The following is a 17,906-nucleotide window of genomic DNA, read 5'->3' as shown; positions in this document are numbered from 1 at the left end:
GGACTCCAAAAAACCGGAATTGATGCATATTTCGGACTTCATAAATGCACCGTCAAGTTTCCCTTGAACTATTACAGTTTTGCAACCGATTTTTCGGGTCAATTTACGCCCTAAAGTTTGATTTTCTGGACTAAATTGCTCGTTTTGAATCATGCTGCTCGGTTTCGAGAGCACCATGTTGGATTTCTGACCATCTTGGCGAAGTTTGGCTTCCAGTGGCCAGTTCTGAGTCCTCCAAGATTGGGAGAGTGTGCACTCTTCCGGTTTCAGAACCCATGCCTGCCCTTCCTTGGCTGACAAAACACTCTAGGGGAAGCCACCTTTTTTTTTTTTTCAGCCTTATGACCATTGTTACTGCGCTGGAAGTATGCAATTGAAGCATCACACGCGTAATTCGAAGGTTGTGGGTTCAGATCCCACCGACGAAAAGGGTGATTTTTCGTTCACTTTAATTCATTTCAATTTAGGTCATAATCACCACACTACAGTTAAAGACAATTAATGGCCCCGATGATTTCCCTGGCCTAATTGTCTGCTGGATTCATCTGGTTGTGACGGCAGTGTATCATTGTTTTCGATTACCAATGAGCTGGTTTCATTTAATTGTCTTCTGTATACACGTCATCTTTCACCCATTAAACACTTAGTTGTGAGTCTGTGCACGTCCAGTCTTCTTCTCTCTTCTTTTCTCCGTGTTAGTTAGCGCAGTTAAAAAGCTTTTACGATGACTTTCCTTTGTATCGGTAATCCTGAGGGCCTTGGCTCACGAAACTTATCTTACGAAAGTGTCCTTCCGAATTGACAAACGATCGTGTTGCTAACTCAAGTTCGTTGAATATGAGTAAGCACGACGTCTTAGAGTAGGGTTTGTTCTACGCAAACCCAAATGCAGGAGAACCACGCCCTTGGACATTCATGAGATCAACGCGGAGAAGCTTTGGGGGGTAGCTTGACTAGGCACACTATTTTGAAAAAATGGTGGCCAGAACGCTGACCAAAAGAGTGGTCAGCATATGATGCCTACAGAGGGGCGACAACCCAAGGCTACTGCATCCGCAAAGCCCTGGGTACCACGTTCCAAAACTGTCTATTAATGGCTATCATAATCAGTGCATACAAAAATAACCATTGTATCGACGTAATGCCTGTAAAAAGAGTCTTAATGACCACCAGGTGATCAATAACACACAGTATCACATCAGTCAATTTAGCGGCCAGGTGTGTATAAAACAGTGTTACTAATGCCAACAGCACACTACTAGCAGACGGGAGGTTTAAACAACACTTGGCACCAAGCCCACAAACTCAGAGAACAGCTCTGTGGTAGGCTGCTGATAAAATGTGATGTAGGAAGATGAGAACAAGTTTCTTTATTGAATTAGTCAATAAATTAACTTAATTATTCATTCATGTTGCTGGGCTAGTTGTTCCAATACTTGTTACGATGTAATGGGATGCAGAAAAAAAGTGAAGTAAGGCCACGTCAGGAAATTGACTGCATTTCATTTTGCAGCCGGCTATAACAACTACGTGCATTCATTCAGGTAAGAGCAAAGCACAGAAAATCACTACTCCTCTTTGCCAATGTACAATTTTATCAAACGCATCGCATCATGACGTGCTCTAAATATCACCGACACAAATGAAAAGTGTCACGGGAACTAACCAGACAATGTGCTGAGGCTGCTGTTGGACATGGTCTCTTCCGTGTCGGCGGACATCCTTCCGTTGACGAGCTTCCCGGCGGGTGGCACACCTCCCGACGCCAACTCCGACGACCTGCTGCAGGCGGTCGGAACGTGCTCTTTTTTGGGCACAACGTCCATCGCGATCTGAGCACCCTTCTTCAGAATTGGTATCGTCACGGCTGCTTCAAGCCTGCAACGGTGACGAAAACAGAGGGATGAACTCGATGTTCACATCTTGAGAATGTTTGAGCTCTCTCGCAGATAATTATTTGATGACTGCACAATTTTTCTGACTCTGCTACCTCCCTGTGTGGACTCGTGTGGGACTCGCTGTCCCACACATTCAAGAGCCTGTACATGCCTTACATCTTGAGTATGACAACATCCATTTGGTGAGGATGATATGCACTATCGTGCCAGGACGCTAGTCTCATGCGAACAACATTACCCATTCGACAGCTAGTCATTGCTGCTGCTTTTACCTGTTGCAAGAGAAAACCTGCATGCCACGCTGCATCCCAGTCTGCCCATGGCGCCTCTTAATACTAAGGCAGGTCAGTAAAGCAATGACAGTTGTATTAACATGCGGACCATTATCCTACTGGCAAATGACCACTACACTGATGTCCAGGAAAACTTGGGCAGAAGTGTGATACATACAGAACATTTCAGAAACCATTGCGAGAGACACTGACCTGTCAGGATCGGCCTTTAGGACCGCTGGACCCAGCTTCTGCATTTCTGCGACATCCACCGGGAGGTAGGCTTCCGCAGGGTAGGCCAAGCTGTTGGGACATAGAAACAAATACGTGACCCGTCTGCTTTTGTTACCTGTCCCGTCGAAGCTGACGGAACAATTCGTAGCACACAAACGGGACATCTGTTTGTTTTAGAACGAGATGGTGTGCGAGTAGGTGTCAATGGCACCAATCGCAAGGCATTTTGGCGTGACGACGGGCACATCACACTCGTCGGTGTGATTTGCCACCTGCATGGCCACCAATCGAAAATGCTCATGCGCCCTCTGCCAAGTGCCGGTGTGAATAAGCCCTTGGACACATTTGGCTCTGTGCCACACTTATATACACCAGTGTGTGACATAAGCAAAAACATAGCATGGGATCGTGTATTGCAGAGAAGGAAAACAAAAACTGCGCACACTGCATTTAGTAGCCACATAGTGTTTAATCAAGTGTTTCAAGAAAGCTGGAATTTACATCGATTCCAACATGTGAATTGGGTCTGTGTAGCTTTTAACTATATCTCTCTTTCGCCAATGCCACACGTACATAAGGAATTAATAGTACACTCAAACCTCATTATAACAAAGTCACATACGAAAAATAACTTCGTTATATCCGAAAATTCGTTATAAACGTTTATTTGTAACACTTCGTCTATGACAAGACTATTTTTCATTTACTTCGTTATAACCAATAATTCGTTATATCTGTGTTCATTATATCGAGGTTTGAGTGTAGTAAGTGGTTGTTTATTTACAGAAATATGTATGCACAAAGGAAGGGCAGGAAAAGGAAATCTTAGTGCTGACCACACTGCAACTGCCTAGCGTGAATGCCTGACACCTGCAGCTGAGGGGGTACACCAAAAGAGTGAAGGACAGGGAGAGAAAGAATGTAGGGGCATTATTTACACATGTACGAGATCGTTCGCTGCTAATGTGAACACACTATTGGTGTTCAAACAACTGCAACTTACACGTACGCTTTTCACAACATATGTGGAAAAAAACTGGCTCGTGTGACACCTCGGATAAACCTGTAAGGACGTCGAGAGACGAGTTTTCCGACCTCGGCGTAAAGTTTGAACTGTGGTGAGGGCTTGAATGAGTGCTGTACTCCATTTCATAAACCACGTAAAACGCCGTGGAAGCTATGCAAGAGGTTTGGTCAGCAAAATGTGCAGGTCTGCGTGTCTTGCGCTTGGATTTCTTCGTTGTAAATGTGGCTTCTGCAACTGGCTGCAGCTGTGAACTTAATCGCGGAGGATACGATACGAAAACAAAGATGCTAAGCGATTCAGAACAAGCTATTGACGACTGTATAAACAATGGAGTTTGTTTATTTTATTCTGAGGCACAAAGCATCTTCATTTATTGCTAAGTCAAAAAGCGAAAAAAGAATATCACATTACGGGTGGCAAAATCACTGGACTATTTCTTGGTGTGAAGTGTCGCTAGGTTCCACAGTGTTGCGCCTGATGTGTGAAACGGTGTATAGGTGTTTGCAGCAGGGTCTGTAAAAATACTCTGCGTTATCAAAATATGTGTATCTTAGTGTCTGTAACATGATGCGAACCGTGTACATAGAAGCAGCTAGACTGTAATGACTCAATGAACTTCACTTGATGACCATGCACAAGGAAGCTACTAGACCCCGGTAACTCATTAGTTTGCCAGCGTACTGACATCCTCGAGATGCGACTCACTTATGCTTGAGGTAGACGGGCAGGGCCGAAGCGGGAATGCCGGCGAGCAGCTGTTCCCCGAGGGGCAGCTTGCCTGCCGCCATTCGCTCCTTGAGCAGCACGGGGCTCCATGGCTTGAAGGCCGAGGTCCTAGCCCACTGGCTGTGCTGGTGGTACCAGTAGGCTGAGTCCGGACCCCCGGTGGTCACGAAGCCGCCGCCCTCGATGTCCGACAACGAGGCGCGTGCCGCTCTCTTTTTGCTCGCTGCGTCGATGTGCATCAGGCTCTGTAGCAAGAAAGGAAAGCCAACGAACGATTCAGTAAGCGTAAGTAACAAGTCGAATACCGATGCAGACTAAAGTAACGCATTCTCTTTCAAAACCAGCACACACAGCATGCACACACAGCAGCATCACACAGCATGCAGGATGTGAAGCAAGTGACACAACATTTCAACAAAATTCGTTGCTGGGCTAGTTGGTCTATTATCTTAAAGACTGGATGGCACGGATTCAATACAGGACAGACAAAGAACACTGATGCACAGGACAAGTGATTTTCCTGCGAATCAGTATTCCTCCTCTGTCCTGTCCGGAATCTGCACTATCCAGTCTTTAAGATTACACAACTTTGCAGGCACAGTAAGACAATCAAGCGGGTGATACTAAGGAGTAATTGCCCTAGAGCCTCAATTTCTACTGCATCAACTATGCAGGTATTCTGCAAAACCCATGGTACTCATCGATTAAGTTATAATTAAATGTCATGATGTCATACCACTTTCACATGGCAATAATTTAAAATTAAGTTGACAGCTTCATAAGAGGAAAAGCTTTAAAAAAAGTATGGCAATGTTGAACAATGCACTGAAGGTGTTTCAGACAGCTGCTGCCAATGAGGAGTGCCAATATTCTTTAAGGACTGCAATGCCAGTGGCGTCATGCCTCAAAAATGCATAAAATGAGATTGAAGCAGTACCATGGGCGTCCGCAAGAGTCCAAAGAGAGGATTAGTTGGATCTAGCTTTGTGCTTGCAATCTGTTCCACTCAGATGTGCAGTATATGTGCAGAGTTCAGTATGTGCAGAGCTACCCAGCATGAACGCTAATGTAGTATGCACCGCGCTCATGTCAATAGTGGAATACGACGTCCCCGCGTTTGTGGCTGACTTGTCATCTCCGTATGTTTTTACAATCACATCCAAACAGCTATTGCCATTAAATCTAGAATACATCAATTGCAATTATAGTCATTATTTATGCTGCTTTGTAAATCGAAATAAGAGGTCTAAAAAAAGTTATCCGAATTTTGCTGCAAGATTTCTGGGTGTCCTACAACAGCTGGCATTAACACAACTGTTGTGAAACGTATGCGTCTAAACAACGTCCGATCTGAGACTTGCTTTAGACATGGAGCTTTTCAAAGATGCATTATAGACTTTTTGTAGCTGTTTGCCTTTTTTGCCTATGTGAGGTCACTGACAGTACGATCAACTGTGCAAACGTGCTCCGAGGGTCGGTATGGCAGCACAAGGGCACAGCCAGAATTTTTTTTAATTTTTTATTTTGTGGGGGGGGGGGGGGGTTGCAGTTGAGGGGGGTTGCACCCTTTTTATATGTTTGTGAATGTGTTTGTATGTATGTACACAGGCAAAATTGAAACTTTTCGGGAAGGGGGGTGGGGGCATGTTTGAGCCGAAGTAGACATTATGAACTTGTTTTGCAGAACAGTCCCTGGCGATGACATAGCTGTAGAAAATGCTCATGAACAGTGCCAGCACATTTGAGGCGAAAATGTCATGTTTCGAGAAATGTCTACTTTAGGTCTTCTCCACAGACCAAGACGTTTACAGCCGTTTCGAGACGGTTTTTAGAGGTTTCGTGGGTCTCTCTCCCCCTACCACGGGCTACGCCAATGTGGTGGCAATCGCGATAAAATAAATTTTCGTCTGCTCACGCGCCATCACCAAAACACCCAGAGACGCCGACCGCTCGCGCAGACAATGACGTGTTGACTGGTGTGTCGAACAACCCGGGCGGAGCCCCTATTCATTGAGCTACACGACACCGTTGCAAGTCGATCGCCGAGCCATTCCGATCAAATCGCGCAGCTGCATTTAGCTTCGCGCGTGCTACGTGATAGGACGCTTTGAGGAACGGCAGCAACACGTGGGCACGTCGAAACCTCGACCACGTCGACAGCGCCGTCGCCTCCTCTCCCCTACGTCCATTGTGATATGCGAAACAGCCACGGGTAGGCGAGACAGGCGGCCGCGCGCGACAGATAGAAAGAACAGCTGCCGAAAGTGTTGTGCCACACATCGCCGGGAAAAGCCGCAGGGCCGCAGCCTCGGATGAAGGCGCAGGTGCGGTGCAATACGTCACTACGGGGACTACAGCGCGGCGTGTCGAGGCGGAGGAGGGGTATTTGTCAATTCACTATATGCGACACGGTCGACCGCTCGCCTGCAATGGTTGGCCTCGGCAATAACCGTGCATCGGACGGTGACTGAGGGGAGCTTCAGAGAGTACGCGAGCTGCAGGCCTTTATCCAGAATTTCGACTTCCTTTTTTTTTTCATTTTTTTTAGCGACCCTGTGCCGTCAATCGTAGTACGTCGAGGAGGGAATAAATAAATAAAACGAAATGATTATGATGCTTCTCAAATAAATTATAGTGAACTAATATAAATAAATATAACAAAACGATGTTCGAGATGGTGATGACGACCTCAATTATTGGCAGGCGAATCTAAGAATTGACAAACAAAACACCGAAGCGATATGCGCTAAAGGAGTAATCAGAGTGTAGTCGGTGTGATCTAACGGTGTAAACCAACAGCGTAGTGTAATCTGAAGGAGTAAGCACGGGTAAGCGGGTACACACATACTGACTCCATGTCACGGCAGCCATGATGTCGTATGCAGCAGGGCCTGTAAAGATACTGCGCTATCAAAATACGCTTATCTTAGTATCCGTAGTACGACGCGAACAGCCGTTCTCACAAGATTATCAGCGGATCATCATCAGCAGCAGCAGCTTTGTGAACTCTCCAGACAACGCGCGCGACTTCCCTTCCGGCTTTCACTTCACTGCACGGTTTTTCCGAACGCCGCAAAGGCGAGCTCTCGTCCGCGTCGTGATTTATGAAGCCTTCCTAGCAGAGAGAATGTGAAGAAAGGCGGGCGAGCGATGCCAGAGAGGGAGGGAGAGTCAGTAAGTCCAGCCATCCCAGCGGGTGAGTGCTGTGTCCTCTTACACCCAACCCTCAACCTTCCGCTTGCTGTCCCCCCCCCCCCCTTTCCCCGACCGCCTTTATTCGCACGTCAGTCAACGCATCGACAACAGAGGCTCGCGTTTTTTTCGCAGGTGCACGTTCACAGCAACGGATGCGTCGGCGTGTTTACTACCGTACTACCGTCATCGAAACCCGAGCGCGAGAAAGGACGGCGATTGTCGTTCTCACAGAGCCGCACTAGGGATGTTATATTAAGCTCGTGGACACAATATGGAGGAGGGAAAAAAATGGGAGAGAGAGCATGGCGCAACGCGAATAAAAAAAAAAAAAAAGGAGGAAAAAAAGAAGGGTTGCTAAGATGGCTGCGTGACGGCTGCTTATCCTGATAAACTGGCTGACTTTGTCCCAGTTTGTTCCTACCCCCATGGTTACGGTGTACGTCCACCGTGAGTAGAAGAATAATTCTGGTACACTATACCACTATGTGGTATAGTATACCGTATATAGTGTACATAGTGGTATAATATGTACCACTATACGAAAGGGTGTCCCGTCCTCGAATTCCGCCACGTTCTCGCATTCTGTAATGAGTGCACTTCCAAGCCAACCAGCGAGACCGTACCAGCCCTACAGGACAATGAGGGCTGACAAGATGGCGAATTCTACGATAGTATCCCATGGTTCCGGGGAGGAAGCTTGATTCCTATTGAAATCCATCTGCGCGCTTCGGTCGGCGAGTGGACGACGCTTTTAGATGTGAAGCATCTTATAGCGGAGTTCAATCCGGTGGTGGTGGTGGTGGTGGTGTGCGGCGTGACCACCCTTACTGCGCATGCGCAAACCCTCTCCGCTCCCCCTCTGAAACGCGGGCTCTACATGCCGAAGCGCTGCTTCGCATCGCTTCAGGTCCCCTTTAGCGGGAGATGGTGTGATTTTTTTCAACCGCGTTCTTCCCTTCCTCGCAACACTATACACTCCGTTCGGGACCTATAGAGGGCGCCTTGAAAGACGCACGCAGCGCCACTTGCGGTGCGGCGAGCGTGCAACGTTGAGAGCCTTAGCAGACAACAGTGCTTAATTGCTTTGACAGCTATGGCGGCGCAAGCGCCCGTGGCTGGCGCGTTAGTGCTTCGAGCTGGATTTAAACATATCGTAGTGAGATCGTTCTTCCGCGATGCCACCATTAAAAAAGGGGAAAACCTGCACGAGAGTGGCCACGTTTTTGACGTGAGTGAACGCTTTGCTACGGCGTCGTCAGTACTGACGGCTAAATGCATGCATCAGGCGTGCGTCACATAAGAGGCTTACTCCATAGCTATCGAGGTAAGCTGTCATTCTTTCATGCTTAGAATATTATTGGTGCGTGCCCACTACCCGTGTACTTGCAAAATGCACCGAACATTTAGAATTATCCACGGCCACTCGCCGTGGAAACTTCGGCGAGTGGCCTGGCGGCGTGGTTATTTGTTGGTGACTTCGTGTCATGTCGATTCGCAGCCACCGAGTATTTTGCTTGAAAGCGTCGCGCGTAGCAACGAGCTTATTGCAGCATCATCATCGCTCATCATGATCGTTTCTACCTCGCCGCTCGCGCGGCTCATGCAAAGAGCTTGAAGTGCGGGCGAGAAATAAACGTGTTACGATCGGCCCCGCTTCGTCTTTGGCTTCAAGTGATATGTGGCCATGTGGCGCCGACGACGGCACGGTCACTTCGGCCACCATCAGTCTCCCTCATTCGCTGCAACCTCTTTCGTTGTTTATGCTTCTTTCCGAAACAAACATTGCGCTTCCATCGCAACAGCGTTCGCAGAAAACTGCAACGACGGCCAGATCTAAGATGAAAATAAACAGCCTCGATTTTAGTTCCGTGTGCGCATGCGCATTTGTCTACGTGCTGCACACTTTGTTCGTTTCATCAACGCCGAATGATTACAGGGTCACCTGTTTACTAAAAGTATCAACCACTTAAAGTGCTTGCGCTCTTGGCTCTCTCGTCTGCGCGAGCTCACTACGCTTTTATAATTTGCGCAAACTCTGGTGTAACCCAAGCTACGCTCTAGCGCAGAGGTGCGCAAACATTTTCGGTACCAAAAATGCGTTGGACTGGGCTAGTTGGTACATTGTTAAAATCAATAAAAAAACCAGTGGTAAACACAGGACACATTGAGTGTCCCGTCGTTTCCTCTCACTGTGTCCTGCACGTGTTTACCACTGTTTTTTTTTTTTAAATCCATTTTGACGTTTTCTGGACCACGACCTCTCGAAGCTTCCGAGTGCCGTAGGGCTACACCAGCCGTATAGTCTTTCTGCTTTAATACTAGAATCTTTCTGAAGAGCCGCGCCCTCCTGACATTTTTGTCCCTCAACATCTCGGCGGAAGGGGATCGACTCCCAGTTAGCCCATCTCTACTTGAACAGCTGCGCTTCCGCCAGCACTAAAATCATGTCTGCAGGAACAGCGCGAACGTAAAGCACGGGACGTAGAAGAAACATTACGACGACACGAGAGCTGACTATCGACTTATCTTCGGCAAGCACGGACCGCTTACAATACTCGTCAGGAAATATCGTTGGCACGTACGACGGGGACGACACATCCTTGGACGGCAACCTCCCAACGAAATGTGCACTGCATATCTTCGCGTGCCGAGAGGGCTCCCAGTTTGTTCCGTCATGGCTGAAATGTACTGATGCTAGCGGCACAAGAAAAACAAAACCGCAGAACGCGAGACGGCAGAGGGAGCGGGAACCAAGCTAACTTTTTTCGTCGCACAGCCGTGATCTACTTTTGCCGCTGCCCAATAAGGTACGGACGAGCTGAGAAACAGTGAAACGTCGTTACCGCAGGGCACGACGTGTACCTGTTGGTACAACCGACGACGCAGCAGTTCATGACTGCGTCACAGAGCACCTACAACTGCGTGCTAGCGGGCGCGGGAAAGCGTTCGCTTCTGCTCGGGCTCTCAACGTCTGCCTTCTCTGACGGCCGCGCGGTGGCGCGCCAGTCGCAGTGAACGGAGTGTATAGCTTCCATCGCGAAACCCTCGATTATTGCTTGCATGGTAGAAAGATTTTTTTTTTCCCTTCCTGAATAGTAAGAGACAACCACAAGGGTAGCGGCATTACCTCACTGGAGGCATTGACCACGCAGCCCCAACCCCACGGCCGGTTACCGACCAACTATCAAAAAATTATACGGGTGTTAGTGCGCGAGGCCAGCAGGTTATCAACGTCTGGTTTCTTTGTCCTTTTTTTTTTGTTTATTTTATGATCTCCGCCGTTGACACTTACCCCTTCTTAGGCCACTGTGGCATCCTTTTCATTAGGATCCATTCATTCATTTATTTATTCATTCCTATGTGCCTTCTTATATTAAGTGTGCGGACAGAGCGAGTACGGTACGTGGTACGGTGGCGTGAGCTGCGGCGAACACGAAACGCGGGAAACCGAAGCCCCGGGTCTCGACGAGGCGACGTGGCTGTCCGTGACACTGAACAACCGCCATCAGGGAGACGAAACGCGCGCGCGCGATGGTACGAAAAGAAGACGACGCGGTGACACAATTGACACAATGCCCTTGGGTGTTTTTGTCGCTCTCCCCCCCCCCCCCTCTCTCTCTCTAGCGCTCGCGCGCCACGGGGTGCCGGAAGAAAGAATGCGAGTCGTTTTTGACGCCGGGCACAGCATCCCGCTGCTCGCTGCATTCAACTCCCTCATAAAACGCGGCTTGGCAGGTCACGCAAGGCGACGTGTGAAAGAATAGCAACGCGGCGGTGGAACTCTCGGACTATCATGCTACCACACCTGCACGACTGCAATGCGATAGTATAATCAGAGAGCATTGAAGGACTCTGGTGTAATGGAGGATACATGCAGGGGCATCTCGCCCTCGATTATGCTGCTGTTTGATCATCGTTCGAAGGGTGAAAAACGGATGGGTGTCGCGTATTTATTGCCCACATACCAGTTAAAAAAAGAAGAAACAGTCACATACCACTGTCATACACCACTGAAACATAAAGACTTGAATGGCGAAAGCCATCTTTCCTTTTCAGTCGCTTGTACCGATAAAGCAAGCTCTTGAGATTAGAAAGACAGCAAAGAAGAAAAGACGAGTCAGCCAACTGTGCTCCGTCCATAGTTCGTCGAAGGCAAAAAGAGGCCAGAACTCAGGCCCACACTTCACAGGTGCGGGGGATCCCTGAAACCCTCCCAAAATTTCATATCTTCGGATCTGTACACTCCTCAGCACAACTCACGTATGCCATTAAAATATATGTTCATACTGTTATATATCTACGCCGTACTGGTTGCGCTCGCGAAAAATCCGGGTGAATTATGAATCTATCCCGAAAGACGGCCACCGTTGTCCCCCCTCCCCCGGCAAGAAGCAACTTCCGAAAATAATTCCCGGGTATATACGGCCCCTGACGATGGCAAAGAGAAGCGAGCCAGCTGGGAGAGAACCGACGTCACGTATATATACGTGCGCACTGCCGCCAACCACCGCAATAGACACAGCCGGCGCTATAGCGCTACGGAGAGTGTGTTTGTGGGGGTGGCGCAGGGACGGAGGAATATGTACGCAACGGCCAAGCATTCGCCGACGACCGCATCCGCAACCTCCGAGGAAATAAGCACCGACGGCGGGGCAGTTTTCAAAAGAGAGGAGAGGCGTCGTGTGTGTTATGTGGCAGCGGCACAGTACTACACCGAACGGCTGGGCCGTAAATCTGGCTGGGCCTTGGCGGTGGCAGCAACAGCCGGCAGTCGACCAACGTGCGCACACGCTGAAGATGAGAGGGAGGAGGAACGAAATAAAATGACCGAAATAAAACGTATACAGAGCAGGAGAGAGAGTTAAAGGACAACGAAGAAGGCGCCGGCAAGGTCTTAAAGGCAGGAAGAAGGCTGTCATCGTAACTCGCCTACAGTCATGACGAAGAGGCGGCGCCTGGCATCGCGATCCATACACACACTAGCCCTCTGGTGAAGGATTCGCAGAGCGCCAATCTTATGTGGCACGTTGCTTTTTCTGTATCACGAGCTGCGTGTTGGCGCACGGTACATACGTGCGTGCCATGCGGCGCGTTCTCGTTCTTCCAAGGCCACATCCGGCGCCATCTGGGTGTTCAGAGCTTTCAGTTACGCTTTTCTTGCGTAAGCGGTAAGGAAGAGTTGGGAGAGGAATGAGGCTGCGGAACAAACAGCTATATAGGGGCCCCCCAAATCCTGCTCTACACAACTACAATCTTGAGCTTGCTTGCCGCCGCTGTTGTTATTAATGTTGGTTGTACGTGACACTTCGTTGTTCAAACGGCAAACAAATCAAGTTCAGCGCCATCATTTACCATCATCACCATCATTTCGAGCATGATCGTCATCATCATTTTGGTTTATTTCTTCATTCGCTCCTCTTTTTGACCACGTGACCTCGGTAACTACTATACTACTACTGCTGGTGCTGCTACTACTACTACTACTACTACTACTACGACGACGACGACGACGACGACAACGACGGCACAGGTAGCTTCCCTGTAAAAGGGCCGTTTAGAAAACAGCCGCTTGCGTACGCACGCTCTTGCGTTCCTTCGTAGCTTTGTAGCTATCGCGTTCCTTTGTACTCCCAGCCGCACCCTATAAGGGAACACAATGGAACGCAAGGGCTTGCGTATACGCAAACTGCTTTGGAGCTCCGACACTATAAAACTAATACGGCCGAAGCTTTGCACGTATACACACACGCGCGCGACGGCTTCGAGCACGCAACGCGGAGCGGTTGCGCAACACCGACACAAAAGTATACACCCACTCCGCCAGGCTCTCTCTTCTGCCGTCTTCGCCGCGTGGCAAGTGATACAAACAAACTATGCGGGAAAATGAAAGACGAAGAGAGAGAGATGACGGGCTGATCTTTGTTTCCTCGTCTGTCTGCAACTCTGCTTGGTTGGCTGACTCCTCTCTCAGAACCGACTCTTTTGTTTGTTTGTTTTTCTTCAGATTGCGCATGTCGGAAAAAAAAAATCTTGCGCGAGTGTTGCGTGAGTTCTCTCAAAGGGCACGGGGGGGATCATTTTCTTCTTTGCAAGGCGGCGGCGGCGGCGGCGGCCTCTCCGTAACATCCGCCGCTGCCGCCACCCCGTGTTCCGGAGAACACTGCGGCTCCGTTGTTCATGCAGCTATAGCTCCTCGGGGATATCGGAATCGGGCTAAGTGCTGCCGCTATATGCAACGCCACCCCATAAAGTCTCTCGCGGAGGTCACGCCCCCTCCGAAACCCCTCTGTGTAAGCACCGGGCCCCCCCCCCCCCCCCCCCAGAGACAACGAACTCCGGAGTAACGAAAGAAGCGCGATAAATAAAGGCGCCGAGGGATGAAATATATAAACTCGGCAGAAAAGAAAGAACGAGTGAAAAGAAGAGCGCCGAAGGAAATGCGACGCAGGAAGCGGACGCAATGAGCGTAAACAGCCTCTCTCTCTCCTTCTTTTCTCCAGCCTTCCTTCCCCCAGCGGCGGTGTGTACGACTTCGCACGACTTGATACGAGTTCGTACAACGTGGCAGAGAAAGGACGCAAGGTTTCTTTTCTTTATTATTATTATTATCTTCTTTCGATGAGCGAAGACGGGAGGGTCTGTGCAACGGCGCCGTCTGATACCGCAGCGAGTGGTTAGAGCGTCCGCATCCAATGCGGGAGGTACTGGGTTCGCTTCTCATTGCCGCCGGTCGCCCACGAGTATATACAGTGTACTAGAAGTGTACTAGAACACTGTACCCACAAGTTTTTCTAATGGATACAGAGGTACCCCGGTATGGCGCTCGGTGTCGTGGGAACTCATTTCTCGAGAAGGTGACCTCTCTTTTCCTCTGTCTTCTTTCACACGCCTCTATCATCCTCCAAACGACTTTGGTCGTGCTCCCTTTTATGGTTTGCTGAAATAGGCGTCCTTCTTATCATGAATGCACCACTACTACTATTACTACTACAACTACTACTATACTACCACGACTACTACGTTTGATCACATTATCATCTAAAGCGGCTGAGTGGATCAGGTTTGAAATGACGATAAAATCATCGACCATGGAAAAATTCTGCTAGAGCCAACGTTTCGACAAGTGGTCTCTATGTACAGCGACATTTTCTTGACGACGTTCTCATTGCCTGTAGTATACAGTCCTCTACTTCACCACCACGAAATGTAGGTATATGCTACGTCTCTAACGAGAAACAACGCTACGACAAAATGGAAGACTCGTGTACCTCTGCTTTACAAAAGGGCTTAAAAGAGAAAATTATCGAAACATGCACACCAGGTCAAAGTTACGCGGTGAGGCGAGCAAGGGTGACCAAGCGTGAGAAGCTTATTGCTTTTCTTTGTTGTTTTTATTTCGCGACTCCCTCGTCGCTTCGGAGAATAGCGGCACACGGCGACAACACGTCGTCGTGTGTTTGCTTTTAGAGGGCGGCTTCAAGGGCGAACCCAACCGCAGTCCCAACACGCCGGCCGGCCGTCGGCCGCCGCACCCCTTTCGGGACACCGACGGCAGCGTTAAAAAAAAGAAAAAAAAGCGCTGACTTATAAGCTGCTTCCGAAATTACCCGGGCTGACATATTTCGCAAAGAGAGAAGTAGAAGGAAAACAAGGATGTAGTGAAGACAGAGGGGGAAAAGAAAAAAAATATGAAATTAAAATCCTGCAACGTCCGCAAGCAAGCGTCGCATGGTCTGTAAGGCTCTTGGCCGTTTCCTCCGCATCCATGGCGGTTCTATATTTTGTTTTCTCTCTCTCTCTCTCTCTTACAAGTCGCTCCCTTTTAAGGTGGCTTCCTTTCTGTCCATCTGTCTCTGCCCGCGACAACACTCAAGGACTCAGAGGGACGATTGAAAACAAATAACAAAAAAAGCTAAACAAGAAATAAGAACGCACAAGCCTTTCGTTTCTGCGTGTCGCTTGTTTTCATTGTTCGTTTATCGTCGAATCTCTCTGTGTGTGTGTGTGTTTTTTTTATCTTGATTTGACCCGGTGCGGGCGGTTGGCACGCAAGCCGGTGATCGGGCTTGACGAGGCAACCACATGATAATAACAATAATAATAGTAATAATGACGCACAAAGAGGGGGAAAAAGATCGATGCCGAATAAAGATAGACAAAAGTAGAGCCTTCAAAGACGACACTCACTTGCACCTAAAAAAAAAAAGTGGAATAGGAAAAGAAAAAGTTGAGGAGCAGATTCTCCTCCTATGATCGTGACAACAAAAACGGGACTCACTCATCGACCGATGGGATTCTAAGGACACGAAGAAGAGAGGTATCGAAGGATACAAAAAAAAAAGGACTGATCTAACAAAAAAGAAAAAAGAAAAAAAAAAGGGGATGGCGGAGTCCCGCAATAATGCTCAGTGGAGAAGTGTGTTGTAACCGGTCATTAACCAGCCAGAAAAAAATCAAATAGAAATATCAATAACAATAAAAAAAAAATCGATTTCAAACCAGCCCCAACCGGCCCTCCTTGCACCCTTAAATTTCTCTCTCTCTCTCTCTCTCGTCAACTCGTTTGGTAGCAATCGCGCCCGTTGAACCAAAAGAGCGAAGGATAAAAGGCGAAGGAAAGGGTGAGACAAGGGGAGGTTGGGAACGGATGGGGTTCCTACAGACGATCCGTCAAAAGCGGGGATAAACAAAAGCGCTGCGTAAATAACCCCAACATCCCTGCTCCCCCCCCCCCCCCACCTAAAGACTTCCATTATCCGGGTGTCGACCGCGTGTTTAAGAGATTACATCAGAAGCCGGTTGTATACGAGCTGACGTGAAAGAAGAAGGGAGAAAGATAATACAGAACACAAAGAGAAGGTTTTTAGGTATGTGCGGGTGCGCAGGTCTGGAGTTCCATGGAACAAAAAATGAGGTAACTGAACGCTCCGCCAACTCTCGTCATTGCGGATAAAGCAAGTGAAGCGAGCGTTGTGAGTTGTAAGCGATGGCGTTGTCAGAGCGGCACGACAATTGAAAGAAAAATTGAAAAAAAGAAAGAAAAGAATGAGTGGGTAAGAAATACGATGATAAGGAGCAGAACGGACGGAGGGCGAAGCTATTGAGTCCATCGGATAGCCTTGAATCGGCGGCCGATTACGACACTGTATGATATGAGAAAAAAAAAAAAAAAAAGAGGAACAATGCGTTCTTGCATCGACCGTGTCAGCGACGAAAGAGGTTGGCGAGAAGTGATAGACAAAACAAAAAACTGTGCTCAATAGAAAGTAGGTAAAGGGCAAACTCTCTTTGCAGCAGTTTCCCACGGCGTCGGAGACTTCGTCGCTGTCTGCTCCAGTCTACAGCAGTTTAGTGTATTTAATTTGTCTTCGGTAAAGAAATACTTAATGAGTGCAAAACAGAGCGAAAAAACAAAGTCACAGAAGGAACAGAGAGGACCAAGCGCTGCTGAGAGTGCTGCTCTTCCAAGTGCTGTTGTTTCATGGGCCTTGGTTTTTTCAAAAAGAAGTCACGGGAATCTCGCAGAGTTCCAACCACTCCGAAGTGTTAAATTTTTGCACACATCCAAGCACACACACTAACATACATAGAGAGCAGTTGATCCCCCTCCCCTCCTTCCCCCGAAAGAAATTTCTGGCTACGCCCGTGGTAATTAGTGTTTCGTTGACTCCATGATATCGCCGCAAAAATGAAAAGGCCCCTTTCGTGCGAAAGTGCCTTAATTTGTTTGCAGGACGCCCCCGAGGCAGAGAACGCTGGCTGTCTACTGTTCTTCATTTGAGTATACCTACACCTATACGAATTTCATCAGTTTGTGCACCTCTAAACATTCATCACGCTTACTCACAACCCAACCTTATGCTTATTTCGCGTTTTCCTTATCCGTTTTCTGCCTCTAGTGCGTTTGATAAACAAAGTAGGTCAGTATTCACTAATAAATCTTGTCGTTATCTTTTTTTGTGTGTGTACCCTTGTAACGCACGTAGACTGCGCAGAAACTTAAAGAAAACATAAGGATAAGGTTGGTTTGTCAATGCGGGCCTTAGAGGCCTACTTTCGAAATAGGATAACGGTTAAAAAGAAAGTAAGAATGGGGACAGAGTGATAAGCACCTGACGCAAGACACTGTAGGAGGCACTCTTCGCCAATAAATGTTTCATTCATTCATTCATTCATTCATTCATTCATTCATTCATTCATTCATTCATTCATTCATCAAACTTGGTCGCAGATACTGAAAGGGCCGCGCAATTCCACGGATGGCCGAGCCAAGTGTCGAAACGAAACCCCCGGCGCAATCAATCAATTGGGGTCTAAATTAGATAAGCGGGTGAATATACCGAGATTCATTGCATGCAGCGCCCACGAGATAACAGTCACTCCACCGAGTCGAGCCGAATCTACTACGCCTCTTGGAAAAACGAGCACGCGTTATCTGCAACACCCACCCCTTTTGCATTCTTTCATTTGAATTTTCTGCACTGCAAGTTCACGAATGCGCGCACAAATGCAATACGCCTATGGCGCAGGGCAAACGCAATACGCCTACATATA

General features: G+C 48.2%; 1 protein-coding gene across 1 annotated transcript in view; it reads right to left on the bottom strand.

Annotated features, from left to right (window-relative positions):
- LOC119389899 (ski oncogene) overlaps positions 1-17,906 on the bottom strand; it is a 151,609-nt gene that overhangs the window by 10,047 nt on the left and 123,656 nt on the right. Inside the window, exons 2-4 of the mRNA XM_037657317.2 lie at positions 4,137-4,402; positions 2,384-2,473; positions 1,667-1,878 (exon numbers count right to left, since the gene is read on the bottom strand). Coding sequence (XP_037513245.1) covers positions 1,667-1,878; positions 2,384-2,473; positions 4,137-4,402 — 568 coding nt within the window. The remainder of the gene's footprint in view (positions 1-1,666; positions 1,879-2,383; positions 2,474-4,136; positions 4,403-17,906) is intronic.

The sequence above is a fragment of the Rhipicephalus sanguineus genome, chromosome 4 (genome assembly GCF_013339695.2).
Source record: "Rhipicephalus sanguineus isolate Rsan-2018 chromosome 4, BIME_Rsan_1.4, whole genome shotgun sequence".
NCBI lineage: Eukaryota > Metazoa > Arthropoda > Arachnida > Ixodida > Ixodidae > Rhipicephalus > Rhipicephalus sanguineus.
Note: the sequence above shows the minus strand (reverse complement) of the source record. Positions and strands in the feature narration are given on the sequence as shown.